The 14,041-nt window shown below is 45.6% G+C and overlaps 1 protein-coding gene across 3 annotated transcripts in view; it reads left to right on the forward strand.

Moving 5' to 3' along the window:
* AP2B1 (adaptor related protein complex 2 subunit beta 1) overlaps positions 1–14,041 on the forward strand; it is a 77,460-nt gene that overhangs the window by 14,805 nt on the left and 48,614 nt on the right. For all 3 annotated transcript variants that reach the window (XM_033078319.2, XM_033078321.2, XM_033078320.2), the window contains exons 6-9: positions 6,754–6,944; positions 8,864–9,085; positions 10,138–10,258; positions 12,791–12,886. In XM_033078319.2, coding sequence (XP_032934210.1) covers positions 6,754–6,944; positions 8,864–9,085; positions 10,138–10,258; positions 12,791–12,886 — 630 coding nt within the window. The remainder of the gene's footprint in view (positions 1–6,753; positions 6,945–8,863; positions 9,086–10,137; positions 10,259–12,790; positions 12,887–14,041) is intronic.

The raw sequence follows: 14,041 nt of genomic DNA on the forward strand, positions 1-14,041 counted from the left end.
GGGATGTGAGAATTGTCTGATCCAACAGGGAGTGGAACACCAACTTCTCCCTGGGCACAGGAGATCACTTGTTCCTCATGGGGACTCTCCCAGCCCTGTGTTTTCCCTCTGCAGCTGGTGTTTTTTCTGGTGGGAGGAGTGAGCTGTCACTGCTGGATGAATTCATCATTCCTCCTCATGAACATTGTAAAGACTTGAAAATCCACATCCCAGTATGGAGCTGAATATTACTGGGAGCTGTGGGCTCTGTGGCATCTCAGCAGCCTGGGGCTGCTCCAGGATACCCTTTCTGTGGGCAAAAAATATTCTTCTTTTTGAGCCAAGCACTGCAGATGCAGGCTGAAGTCCTCCAGCCATGTCTGCATTAGTCCTGTGTGTGGTTTGGGGCTTTTTTATAATGTTTGTGCTGCAAGTAGAGATAATGTTTCCTTCTGGGAGACACTTGATGGCTTTTGTGGGCGGAATTTCTTTTACCCAGTGATGGATATGTTGCAGTGAATGAGAATGTTGCTTGGGGCTGCTGAAGAGTGGTGGTGGCACTTTGGAGCTCTCTAATGCCTCTGTTGTTTACATGAGGCTGCCCAGGAGGAAGAGCAGCACTTCTGGTAAACTATGCAGCCAAAATCAACAACAAGCAGGGAAAGAGAAGGGGAGAAGCTGTGAAGGAGCCTGTCTGAGCAGTGACTGTGTCCATGTGTGGTGGGGTGCTAGAGAGAGGAAATGTGGGAGATTTGCCTGGCAGTGCAGAAACCAGCTGTGTGTGTTGCAGCAGGCAGCAAAAAATACCTAAAGTAGGGAAAAAGGGAGAGCTGCCACCTGTGATTGGTGGCACAGCTTCTGGTTTCCCACTCTGACCCCCTTGTTCTGCTGGTGAAATCAGCTTTGGCTTTGGAATGAGCTCCTGCAGGGGAATATCTCACTGAGCAGGTGTTTTCTACAGGTTCTCATCCTAAAGAGGTCTGAGGGGATTTCAGGCATGCATGTGGGACTTGGGTTTTGTTTGGTTGGTTTTTGGTATGAAGGATACAGGCCTTGAGCATCTTCCCTCCAAGCTGTGCTTTCTCCTGTTGTCAGTAGTGGCAGAGAAGCAAGGAGTTTGAGAATTTGTGAATTTTCATGGCTTCAGAGTTTATCTTCCCAGACCCCTCATTTATAAAGCTTAATTGACAAATTCATCCATCAGAGACTTGTCTCCTTCCAATTACAGCCACCAGTATGTGCCTAATTTCCAGAGCATTAGTCTTGCTGAACAGATCATCCCAGGATCTCTCACATCAATCACTGTGCTGGGAATTTTGTTGACATGTGTCTCCATGTTATTTTCCATTGGAACAGACACTTCTAGCTATTGACAAGTACCATTTGTCAGATAATGTTGTGATTGTGATGTTTTGTAACTCTGCACCCCCTTTTTAGGGCTCTGTAAGGAATTTGGTGCTTTTTGGTCAGCTCAGATCAGAAACAGCCCATTTGCCACTGGATGGTGCCAGCGAGAACCTCTGCAAGGAAAATTGCAAAAAATAAAGCAAAACCTTTCTGATGTGTGTGGTAGGTGCCTCATCTTGACTGGAATCACACCACAGTGATTGCTGGAAGGAGAATAGGGACTTTCAGCCCTTATGGAGTTTAATTTCCTGCACTGAGGGCTCAGCTGTGCCAAGGAGAAGTCCCTTGTGATGGAGCCATCCCTGAACAGCTTCTTGCCAACCTACCACAAGAGATTCAACAGTTGGGGGAAGCTTGTTTTCCTGCCTTACAGCTCACACATCCTGATTTTTGCAAGGATTTGAGAGCAGGAGTGATGTTTCAGTCTGCCACAAAGTGCCATTTTTCTGCAGGGAAGTGCAAAACCCAGTTAGGGCAAGCACACAATGGGAAGTACAACACTTCCATTGCCACCTCCATCAAAATTCAGCCCATTTGCACAAAGCAAGCCAGGAGTCTTCCCACCCAAGCAGTTTTTGGGGTGTGGTCAGGAATTGGGAATCTGTGAGTAGCTCAGAGCTTTAATTTATATCTATGCACATAAACAAGCACTGACAGTGTGAAAGGCTCATAAAGGCTCTCTGCCTTGTGTGGTTGAGCCATTTCATAGAATCATTGAATCACAGAAGGGTTTGGTGTTAGAAGGGACCTTAATGGTCAATTTGTTCCATCCCCTGCCATGGTCAGGGACACCTTCCACTCTCCCATGTTGCTCCAAGCTCCATTCAACACTTCCAGGGATGGGGCAGCCACAACTTCTCTGAGCCAGGGCCTCCCCACTCTCACAGGGAAGGATTACTTTTGTAAAGTAAGAGGTTTTAATGGTTCCTGGGCTGTTTCTAGGGAAGCAAAGTGAGGAGGGCATGGAGATAAAAGTTGTGAACAGGATGAGGGGTCGTGTTCTCACCTGTTAGGGACCTTCTGGGCACACAGCAGGGTTATGGAAATGAATGGCCCTGTGAAACACCCACCCGTGGACGCTCTGAATCTCCCACCTGGGAGTCTGTGCTTAGTGACAGGGATATACCCTGCAAGCTGAGTGCTCTTTGAAATGTCAGCACCTCTCCATTCTCAGTAACATCTCCTGGAGCCTGGCTCCCTTGAGGGCAGGAGCCTCCAGCTGTGGAGGGACCACTGCCTTCCCTCCCTGAGCCCCTTCATTTTTCCTCCTTTTCTTGATTTTTCGCTTCACTTTAGCGGCGTGGCGAGCCAGAGGTTCCTGTTTCAAGCAGCAGAACATTGTATTCATTAACTCCATTACACACTTGGTTTAATTTCCAATTAGCTTGGGATGCTGGGGAAATAATCTGATTGCTTCGACTGGTTGGCGTTCTGGATGTGCCGAGCTTCCCTCCCGTCCCCCCAGCCCCTGCAAAGCTTTGGCGTGTGGGCTGCCAGGCAGACAGGCAGCTTTTCAGCCACCCCCTTCCCTCCCTGCTGCTGTTTTCTTACCATTTGCTCTGAGCTGAAGGTTTGAGCTGCCAGAAGGAATCACTTGGAAATCACAGAGCTTCCTGCAAGGTCGGCTCTGGTCCCTCTGCCTGCACAGGGAGTTTGTCTGGAGGTGGATTTCAAACTTGTTAAAGCTCTGAGTGTAGAGGTTTGGGCTTGGTTTTTTGTTTTTAATAAGAACCTGGGAGATTTTAGTTATCCACACCCCAATGATGTTTCTCCAAGAACCTAAACTTATTGGGAAATTCCAGCCAAAATAAGGTTTATTGTCATTCAGCTCATCTGTGCTCCAAAGGGATGTTGCTGTGGCTGCATCTGAATAATGTCACCATGTACCCAGGGTGAACTGATTTACATCAGCAAGCCAGGGACCTGTTACTGTTATTAATTATTATTAATTCTTCAATCTGCTCTGCATTTTTATTTTCTGGGGGATTTTTAGGCAGATCATAATTTTGTAGCTCTTAACTTACAGTTGGTATCCTTAATTGTGAGTCAAATGAGGCATTTTTGCAGTGCAGTTGGAATTTCAAGCTTTAAATGCTTTTCCTGTTCATTAGCTGTTTAGGCTCACATATTTATGGCTACTGGGTTGACTTCTGATTTTTCATTAGTTTTGACAATTCAAGACTACACCAGCTGTTAGTTTTATGTACTTTAAGTCTGCTTCTTCCAATCTATGGGATAAATTATCCAACTGATTGGTTTCTCATCAGAATAAATGCAGGGCACATTTTGAACAGCAGAGAATACTTGGTTTGCTAAAGAAACTTAAGGTTTTGGTTTTTTTCCCCATCAGCCTGTGAAACTTGTCTAGTTCCTTGGTCCTATACCATTTGTAAAATTTTAGCTTATTTTTATGTCTCCCAGCAATTCCATCATCTTGTGTTTTAAAGAGAAAATAACTTCTTATAACTTATCACTTTGTTCTTGCCGTTTAATGTAGTTGCACTTCATGATTCTGTGTAAAGGAAAAAGTGTCAACCCAGCTGAAAACTTAAGACTCAGTTTTGATGTTGCAGATTTTTTTTAAAAAAAACCATCTTTCTAAATATTAACTTAAACCTAAAGCCATCTTTTAAAACATTTCCAGTGACACTTCCATGAGTGCCAAAGCACACACTGGATTGGCAGGTGATGTAACACCAGAATTGGAATTGAATGATTCTTTATGGACTTTTTGCCATACCTGAGTGATAACTCCTAGTGGGGGGTGCTTCAGTCCTTGACCTGACCCCTCAGTTGTTGGCAGCACTTGGCAGAGCAGGAGCTGAGTGCTGGAATTGTGCAGTGCTGGCTTGTGCTGCTCTGTGTTCCTGTTCCTGACTGAGCCAGTGGCAGTGCCAGGGAAGAGGTGAGCGTGTGTGCTGCAGCCAGTGTTTGTGTTGGACTGTTTCCTGAGAGCTGTTTGCCTTTCAGCTGTGCTGGGGCTGTGTGAAAAGCCTTGAAGATGCTGATTGTTTTTGTTGGCATAGCACAGCACCATAACACATCAATATGTTCAGTACAAACCGCCAGCAAGTCCTTTTTATTAATAAATATTGCTTAAAGTTTGAATTTATTCCCCACCCTTTCCCTTGTCCCTTTTGCTTCATTTATCTCCTTGTCACTGTGGTGCTGATGTGGGAGGTGAGGACCAGCTTTAATTGTGGACTGTAGATTGTAGATCCCAGCTCCTCTGGCAGGACTGGGCTGCCACCAGATGTTTTAAACCCCCTCCAGTCCTTTTTCCAACACTCAAGGAAATCACAGCCCATGGTCCTGAGTCCACCTGGCCTTCTGCCACTTCCTCATGGATGCTTTGAATGGAATTCTGAGTGGATTGCCATGTGGTGTGCCATCCCCAACTCTGAACTGGACACTTCCATTGTGCTGACACAGATCTAAAAGATCCTGAGTGCAGAAGCTCGTTCACAGTTTGGTCTCTGGGCTGGAGCTGCTGTTCTCCACCCATGGGAACAACATTTCTGTGCATCCTTTGCACAGGGTTAGACTCCATGGACACTGCAAGGAAGGAAATATAAGCACAGGGTTTAAGGATATCCTGGAAGTGCCCAGAAACATCTGAATGTGGCACCCAGGGACACAATTTAGTGGTGGGCTTGGCAGCAGTGGGTTAATGATTGAACTCAATGATTTTGGAGTTCTCCAGTCTCAGTTCTACTCTAAAATTCTCTCTTAGTTACTAATTTAGCAATTACTGCAGCAAAGTGCCTGGCAGTGTGAGTGCATCTGCCAGAGCTCCTGTCCCTCAGTACAGCTGACAGGTCCCTTTCTCTGATGTGTTGGCTTTGTACATTTTTCTGTCAATTCAAAAATTTTTCCCCAAAGTAATTTTGTTTTATAAGTGCTTTTTCATAAGGATTTTGAACTTTTCAGTGGCTTTTGTGATTTGTCTTCACTGGTAAGCTTCAAAAATACAGTGATATTAATTTTTTTTAATTTCAGTTCTATGCTGTGTCGCATTAACTGTTCAGGAATTAGGCAAATTAAATAATGAGGAGAATAAGCATGCTATCTTCATAAGTTCCTCATTAAAACAGTACAAGAAGACAGCAGCACTGATTGCTAATGGTTTTGGTGACAGAAGGTTCATTCAACTAATGAAATTCATAAAATCTTGGATCAAAATCTTATCTCTGACCTCTAGGTGTGAAATGCAGAACAACCAACATCACTGTGCCTGTGCAATGACTTTGGAATATATTGGTTTAATGATAAGCAGGAATGAGAACAAGGCAGAGGAGAGTTCTGGTTGTGCTGTTCTTGTTTTCATTGTACTGCATCAAAAGCATCTTTAGTCATCCAAACAATCAGATGATTGTAGATAAGATGTTTCTTTGCCTTAATCTCATAGAAAATACCTGCTGGAACGAAGCTTTATTGTGTTATTTACTGGGAGTTGGGCTGGACATGATGTACATTGTAAAATGTCCTGACAATGCCTTTTCATAGGGGATTTCAGTTTTGTGGGTCAAACTCAGCTTAAATCCCTTTTCCTGTTAGTTAAACAAATAAGATTTTAGTCTCACCTGCAAAATTTTCTATTTTGTCTCTATATTCTGCACCTCTTCTATTTTAAAAAAATCTTCCCATGGAGGCTGTTGGAATAACTGTTGAATTTGAGTATGGAAATAAGAATTAGAAGTTTATGCTGCACTCCCACTTCTCTTTGTGTCAAGCTGGACCCTGGACCTCCTCTTAGCAAAAAGACTTTATATAGTGCTGAATGCAGCAAGGATATTTTCAGGGATGAGTTGTGCTGGAGTGCTTGCTTTACCATGGCTCCATAAAGCAAAAGGATGTTCTGGAGACTGGAATTGAAATGTGGGTTATTAAAAATTTAGTAGGAGTTGCCCATTTTAGGGAAATTGTTTGTTTGCTCTCAAACTGTGTGACCTGCCAGTGCTGCTGCAGAGCTGGAGGCTGCCAGGCACCTGCCAGCTCATTTCTGGATCACTGCTAAGCCATGTACCATGGAGAAATTGGGTAAAAGGCATACATTCCTGAATAAATAGGGCAACTGGAGGTTTGGGCACCTTGGCTGTGAAGCTGAGCATCCCCTGGAGCTGGTGGAGCCTGCAGGGAGGTGCTGTTCCCTGTGGATGCCACCTCCAGCTCCTTCCACAGCAGAGTCTCTTGTGATGTCCTTGTCCTGGATCCCTGTTCCTGCCAGTGGAGCTCTGGGCTCTGCAGGCTGGTTGTGGGGTTCAGATAACTGTCAGACCTGCAGCTTGCTCCCCATGTGTGCCCAGCTCTGGATCAATCCCTGCCAAGTCCCTCATGCTCTGCTAACAGGGAATTCTTCTCCCCCAGGTGGTAGCGAACGCTGTGGCCGCGCTGTCGGAGATCAGCGAGTCCCACCCTAACAGCAACCTGCTGGATCTGAACCCTCAGAACATCAACAAACTGCTGACAGCTCTGAATGAGTGCACAGAGTGGGGGCAGATCTTCATCCTGGACTGTCTGTCCAACTACAACCCCAAGGATGACCGGGAGGCTCAGAGGTGCGCTGGCTTTTGGGTGGCACTTGGGAGCTGCTGGGTTTACAGCTCTGAGAGGACTCCTGATAACAGGGCACTGTTAAATCAGGCTTGATAAACTAGATTTAAAAGCAAAGCTACTTTTAGTAGTTGGGGCTGATGCTGAAAACCTGCCCCTTCCCTCTGCAGAACCATTTTCTCTGTTTATCTTTTTTTAAGGCTGGTTCTTGTGGGAACTATTAAGAGGATCAGCCCAAGAGCAAACCTGTAACAGTGGAAGCACTGTTTGGAGGATTTTCTGGTTTAAAGCAGGGCTTTCCTGTTGGTTTTGCTGCTTTGAGAGGCAGGAATAGGTTTGTGGGTTTCCAAAGTACTACAGGTCTGAGACTGGAATATTTTCCAACTGAAAGCTAGTCTGTGATATGGTAAGTGAAAATAAAGGTGAGAAACTGTTTTTCTTATTGCTCCAAATTCACCTTTGTGCTTTTAACTGCAATGATAAACCTAAACAGAAGGGCTTTAGGGTTTGGGTAGTGGGCTGTTAGTTTGTGCACTTCACTCTCTTCCTCATCTGTCTCCAGAATCACAAAAAGCCAGATTGTGTTCCCAAGAAAACAAGATTCAGCCAGAAAAGTAACTTGGTACAGGGAGACTCTGAGATGATGTATTTAATGCAGCTGATGTGGGGATGGAGGGGGAGGAAGGATCACAAGCCCACATACAAAATCCTGCCCAGGCCATTTGGAATTTGATGGGTTTCTTCATTGACTCTTTTTTTGAGGCACAAAATGCACTGTTTCCAAGAAGCCTGCCAGTAGTCTTGCTGGTTATTTTTTCCCCCCCTTATGTTCTGTTTCTGTGCCAGAAACAGCTCTTAATGAGTGCTAGAAACCTGCAGAGATCTCCAGGGTGTGAGGCTGGTGTTATCCCAGCTCTGTCAGAGGGAGCACTGCTCTGAACAGCTGAGAACATGTCCCAGTTCCTCAGCTGCAACTCCTCTGAGGAGTTCTCTACCCAATTGCATGGGCAGGAACTCCTTTGTGTGGAGTTTATCTCCTGGAGTCTGCTTTGTTTCAGGCAGCACTGGGAAAGCCACTCTCATTTCCAGCAAGGCTGGTGTCACTCCTGTGCAGGGGGAAACTGAGGCACAGAGAGAGGAAGCACCTGGGACACGCAGGTGACCTTGGACAGAGGCAGCTGAGGGTGCCCCAACCCTGACCTGGATTTCTCTGCTCTTCACTGAGCTGTGCTGCTTCCCTTCCAGCATGGCTAAAAACAAATTTTGCAGGGAAAGAAACTTCAGGAGGCACAGATGGGAATAAGATTGTTCTGGGTTAGCAATATGCAGGAGGGAGTGGGAAGAAACTTGACAGATGCTGTAAGAAAGACCATATGAACCCAAACTTCCTTTCTTTTTGGGATGGGCTGTTTAGGATTCTGTTTGATTACAGGATCCATTATGGCAAGTGGTGAAGCTGAGATTTGGGAGGATATTTAGGTCACTCTTTCCTTGTGTATTCAGAGGAACAGAAATCTTTTCTTGTTGAAATGTCAGCAACCCCCAAGCAAACCAGAAGCGTGTATCACTTCTGAATGGTTATATGGAGGCTCAAGTGTTTTTCCAGAAGCTGTTTTTGTTAAAGTTCTGTTTGTAAGTGACAGACAAGATCACACAAAGAGAGAATACCAGCAGAAAAAGCAGGAAGTGTGGAATTGTTCCTGAGCTGACTAGGGCAGGAGAAAAACTTGAAGCTGTGAGAGAAGTCTGTGTGCTTCCTGCTGCATTCAGGAAAACACAACTTTGCCTGTTTATTGTGACCAAAACCAAATCCAAGCATTGTCTGAGAAGCTGTCTTCAGCTCTGTGTCATCTCCTAAATTTAGATTTGAAATATTTGGCATCCTGCAATCCATTTGAACCCTTCCTTGTGCCTGTGTCCCCAGCATCTGTGAGCGAGTGACGCCCCGGCTGTCTCACGCCAACTCGGCTGTGGTGCTGTCAGCAGTGAAGGTCCTGATGAAGTTCCTGGAGCTCCTTCCCAAGGACTCTGACTATTACAACATGTTGCTGAAGAAACTGGCTCCTCCTCTGGTGACCCTGCTGTCTGGAGAGCCTGAAGTTCAGTATGTTGCCCTGAGGAACATCAACTTGATTGTGCAGAAGAGGTAAAGGCTCAGGGGTGTTACTCCTGTGTTGCCATCTGGTTATCTCAGACTTCCAGATACTGCCCATGCCCAGAAATTCTTTTAATCCAGGCTCAGATCCCTTGAGAGCCAGGCTAAACAGTCTCATGACTCTGGTAGCCTGAACTGATTTCCTATCACAAGCATACTTGTGATACCAGTTTCATGCAGTATTTCTTTACCTGCCTCTCTTCACCTTCTCTTTATGGGTAGTCAGAATTACCCTCTATAAATCAAAATGGCAAACAGGAGCAGTTCACAGTGACCTGCAGGATCTCACTGTGCCTGTGTTACTCTGTTCAGGCTGGTGTGACATCCTGGTGCACAGTGGGTTGGGATTTTTCCCACCAGTTTGCTCCCACATTGATGTTTTACTGGTTGGGATTTTTCCCACCAGTTTGCTCCCACATTGATGTTTTATTGGTTGGGATTTTTCTCACCAGTTTGCTCCCACATTGATGTTTTATTGCTGCTGATCCTTGCTGGAGAGGTGAGATAGCTTGGCTAGCACTTTGTGGTTATATTAGGGCAGAGTTACTGTGCACTGGCACCTTGCACGTGAAAGTGGAAATGAATTTGTAGGCTTTGCATTGAGATAAGCAAGTTATTCTTTCACTGAAAATATTATTGTCTCTCTGGTCATGGTTGGTTCAGCAGGTTGAATAGAGGAAGCAGAGAAAGACTTGAATTATGATTTTGTACCTAAATAATCTTTCTATCCAGACTTTCTGCAAATTGGTGTCTGCACATCCTAGACATAAAATCAGAGTCAGAGAATGGTTTGGGTTGAAAGGGACCTTAAAGATCATCCAGTTCCAACTTCCTCTGCAGGTTTCACCTGCCAAATTACTGTCCAGCCTGGTCTTGAACACTTCCAAGGATGGAGAGTCCATGACCTCCCTGGTCAGCCAGGGCAAAATGACACCATTCTGTTTCTCAGGTGACATTTGGGTAGATTTCTAAAGAAAAATGCCTTTTGTTGCAATAGTTTGGTTTTTTTACCTCTCTTGAGTGACACATTATGTTCCCTGCAGGCCTGAAATCCTGAAGCAGGAGATCAAAGTGTTCTTTGTGAAGTACAACGACCCCATCTATGTGAAACTGGAGAAACTGGACATCATGATCCGCCTGGCCTCCCAAGCAAACATTGCCCAGGTCAGCTGGGGCACTCCTGCTGTGCTCTGCCAGGGGAAAACCCTCCCCTGCTCCTTTGGGAGGGTGTTTGCAGCTGCTCCTGGAGTTAGCCTGGACTTTTAGGCATCCCTGTGCCTGGCAGAGTGCTCTGTGCAGTTCTTTAATGGGAGCTGGTGGAGTTTCCCCCATCATTTCAATGTTGTGACCGTGAGGTGGATCTTGTTTCACAGATGACAATTCCAGGAGAACTCATGGCTCCTGTCAAGTGAGTCACTGCCAGTGCTGAGGTTGGAATGAGAGGCTTGTTTCAAATGAGAGGGGTGTGCCTGTAAGGGAGGCATTCAGAAAGGCCAAACATTATTGAAGTGTGAATTTCAAGTTAGTAAAATTGTTAAAACGCTTGCACAGGCACTCTCCAGAGCTAAAAAAAATCCTGCTTTTGCTTAACTTGCTTCCAGAGTGGAAATAGCACAAAGCTGAAGCTGAACTGAGTTGAGATTTGCTTTACAGTGTAGATTCTTCTTGGTTTTGATGTTGGTTTAATGCAGATCCCTTCCTTGGAGGAGGTGTTCTGGTGTGCATCCCTGGCCATGAGGCCTAACACTAATGCAGAATGATTAATGCCTCTGGTTAGTGCTATTATTGTCCTTTCCTAATTGTCACAGAGCAATTTCATTGAATGTGACATTTTGAAGCAGCTCCTTCAGCTCTTTCCTGATGGTTTTTGGAACTGAGCAAGGTAATTCATGCCCTTTTTGTGCTGGGGGCATGGAAAATATTTTAAAACTCGGTTTCTATGAGAACATATTCAGAATTTTCTCTTTACTCTTGGTAGGCTCCACACCAATTTGAATTTATAATGTTCCAGTAATATGGGCTGTTTGCATGAAAGGCAGTGGTGTCTGGAGGGCAGTCTGAGATCTGCAGACTAATGAATGAATCTCTCCTGCTTCTGAGGAGGCATTCATAAAACAACACAAGCTTTAGCAGGAAGATGTCCTGGAATGAGAGCTGAGAGCAGCTTCCACCCACGTGCTCCTGGTGGAGATTGTCCATCCCTGTGCCCATCCTGCACCAAGGCACCAGGATGGTTCCAGCCCAGGCCTCAGCAGTGTTTGGGAAGCATCAGCTGCTAAAGGCAGGTGCTCCAAGTGCTGTGCAACATAGATCAGCCAAAGAAATAATAAAACTTCAAAACACAGATGTCCTGTCTCCTCCTTGCAGATTTATCTGTCTGCAGTCTGGCCCTTCATGGCCTCTTTATCTTGTCATTCTTCTGAGCAATTTGCTTGGATGAGAGATTTTTCAAAGGACTGTCTGGCTTTGTGCTGCTCCCCTCTCCCTCACCATCTATTTGTGACATCACGATTGAATCCCTGATGTCATGTTTGGCATGAGAAACTGAAATAAATTGAGCTTTTGAGGGAATATAAATTACATATGATCTTTTCTTGAAATCATATTTTGTAAGCTAAGTGATTTAAGACAAAGCTTTTTAGTTAAAGGTCTGTAAGACCCCAGCAAATCCTGGGTTTAGCCCTTCATTGGTTTCCATTAGCAAAACCACTGAGACAAAATAATAAATCTCAGTTTTACAAGGGGAAGTATCTTCATGCTCTTATTAATCTGTGTGTAGACGTTCCAGAGTGTCCTCAGATCTCCTCTGCATCTTCTGTTTGGATTCACCAGGGATCCAAAAATTCATCTCAGCACAGAGAAGGAGAGATCGAAAATGGTTGTTGCCTAGTGCTTTATATGCAGCAAATATCTTTCCAGTGTAGGAAGGAATGGAAATCTTTAAGTTTGGCCGGGCTGATTTTATCCCAGCTCTTGTTCAGGGGGATTGTAAATAATCAAGACCACCTTTTGTCTTTGTCCAGCCTACACCAGGTGTAACCCACACCAGTGTGGGATTGCACACCAGTGTAACCAGAGCAGTGTGGATTGCACACCAGTGTAACCCACACCAGAGTGGATTGCACACCAGTGTAACCCACACCAGTGTGGGATTGCACACCAGTGTAACCAGAGCAGTGTGGATTGCACACCAGTGTAACCCACACCAGTGTGGATTGCACACCAGTGTAACCAGAGCAGTGTGGATTGCACACCAGTGTAACCAGAGCAGTTTGGATTGCACACCAGTGTAACCCACACCAGTGTGGATTGCACACCAGTGTAACCAGAGCAGTTTGGATTGCACACCAGTGTAACCCACACCAGTGTGGATTGCACACCAGTGTAACCACACCAGTGTGGATTGCACACCAGTGTAACCAGAGCAGTTTGGATTGCACACCAGTGTAGCCAGAGCAGTTTGGATTGCACACCAGTGTAACCAGAGCAGTTTGGATTGCACACCAGTGTAACCCACAGCAGTGTGGATTGCACACCAGTGTAACCAGAGCTTCGAAGGCAGAGTTTGGCTGGATGTGTTTGGTAGCTGTGAAAGAGTATCCTGCTCATCTTCTGGTGCCCAAGCAGCATCTCCTGTGAGGGTGGGCTGTTCCCTGAGTGTCCCCAGGGGCTGACATTGGTGTGGTGTCCCCACAGGTCCTGGCAGAGCTCAAGGAATACGCCACCGAGGTGGACGTGGACTTCGTGCGCAAGGCAGTGCGCGCCATCGGCCGCTGTGCCATCAAGGTGGAGGCAAGTATCTCATCCTGGAGCTTCTCTCTGCTTCCCTTGCTTCAGAAACAATGATGGGCTTTGCCACCTCCTTCCCATGTTGCTGGAATTTCAGTGGTAGCCCTCAAGTGTGCTGGATACATCCTGTTATGGGCAGAGCAGCAGTGAGCAGCAGTGAGCTGTGAGGACATCACAGGAGGGTGGGGAGCTCCTCTCATCCTGCAGGCAGAGCAAGGCAGGTCACTGAGCCTTGATGGAATCTTTTACTGCATTTGCTTTAGAGGAGCAATGGCCACCTATCCATCCAGCTCCTTTAATAGCTGTGGCCTGACCTTTTTGAAGGGGGAAGAAGAAGAAATTATACAGAGAACCTCAGTATTATGAAGCATTTTGTGTCATCCCTCCCCTCCATTTCAGCAGAACAAAACACAGAGGCAGAGAATTGCAGAGATTTGGGGCACTTAAATGTAATTTATACAAACAGAGTAACTCTACTTACATAAATCCATATAACTTGTGGCTTCATTTGCAGTGTGCTCTCTTTTGCCTCAATGCTTATGTAAACAAGTTCCCAGGAACCTCTGCAAAGTTATCCAAAACAAGTCTGAAATGTCCTCTGCTAGTGGAACATGCACCTAAGTGCTCATAATAGAATATTGTCTTTTTAGTGATGTCTCTGTTAATTTCCCTGTAAGTGAATGTGAAATGCCTGTCAGGAGCTCAGAAATCCTGTGCAGAGAGGGAAGATTTATGCTGTGGTGTTGCCGATGAGTGAGTGCAAAATGTCACGTAAAGTGCTCTAATTTCAGCTGAGCTCATTTAGCTTTTGCTCAAGTGGGTTCCCATGAGCATTGCCTGACAGCAGATTTAAATAATAACCTAATCATGCCTGGCTTAGTGTGGTGTCAGTGCACAGGATTCTCTTGCTTCAACTAAACTGCTGCAAGCCTGTGCACAGAGAACACCAACTTCTGTCCTCTGGAGAGAATCAAGTGCCCTTTTGTGCAGCTCTCCCTTCCTTCCTTCCTTCAGCTCTCAAAGGTTTGTCACTGCCAGGGGCTTTCTTTGAAGCATGGCCCCATGGAGCAGGGGCTGGTGCTTCTGTTTCATGTGTGCAGTTCAAAATACCAGAGCACTCCTTCCGTGCTGCATGCAGGCAGGAACCTGTGTGGATGG

Source organism: Catharus ustulatus, chromosome 22, assembly GCF_009819885.2.
Source record: "Catharus ustulatus isolate bCatUst1 chromosome 22, bCatUst1.pri.v2, whole genome shotgun sequence".
NCBI classification, from domain to species: domain Eukaryota; kingdom Metazoa; phylum Chordata; class Aves; order Passeriformes; family Turdidae; genus Catharus; species Catharus ustulatus.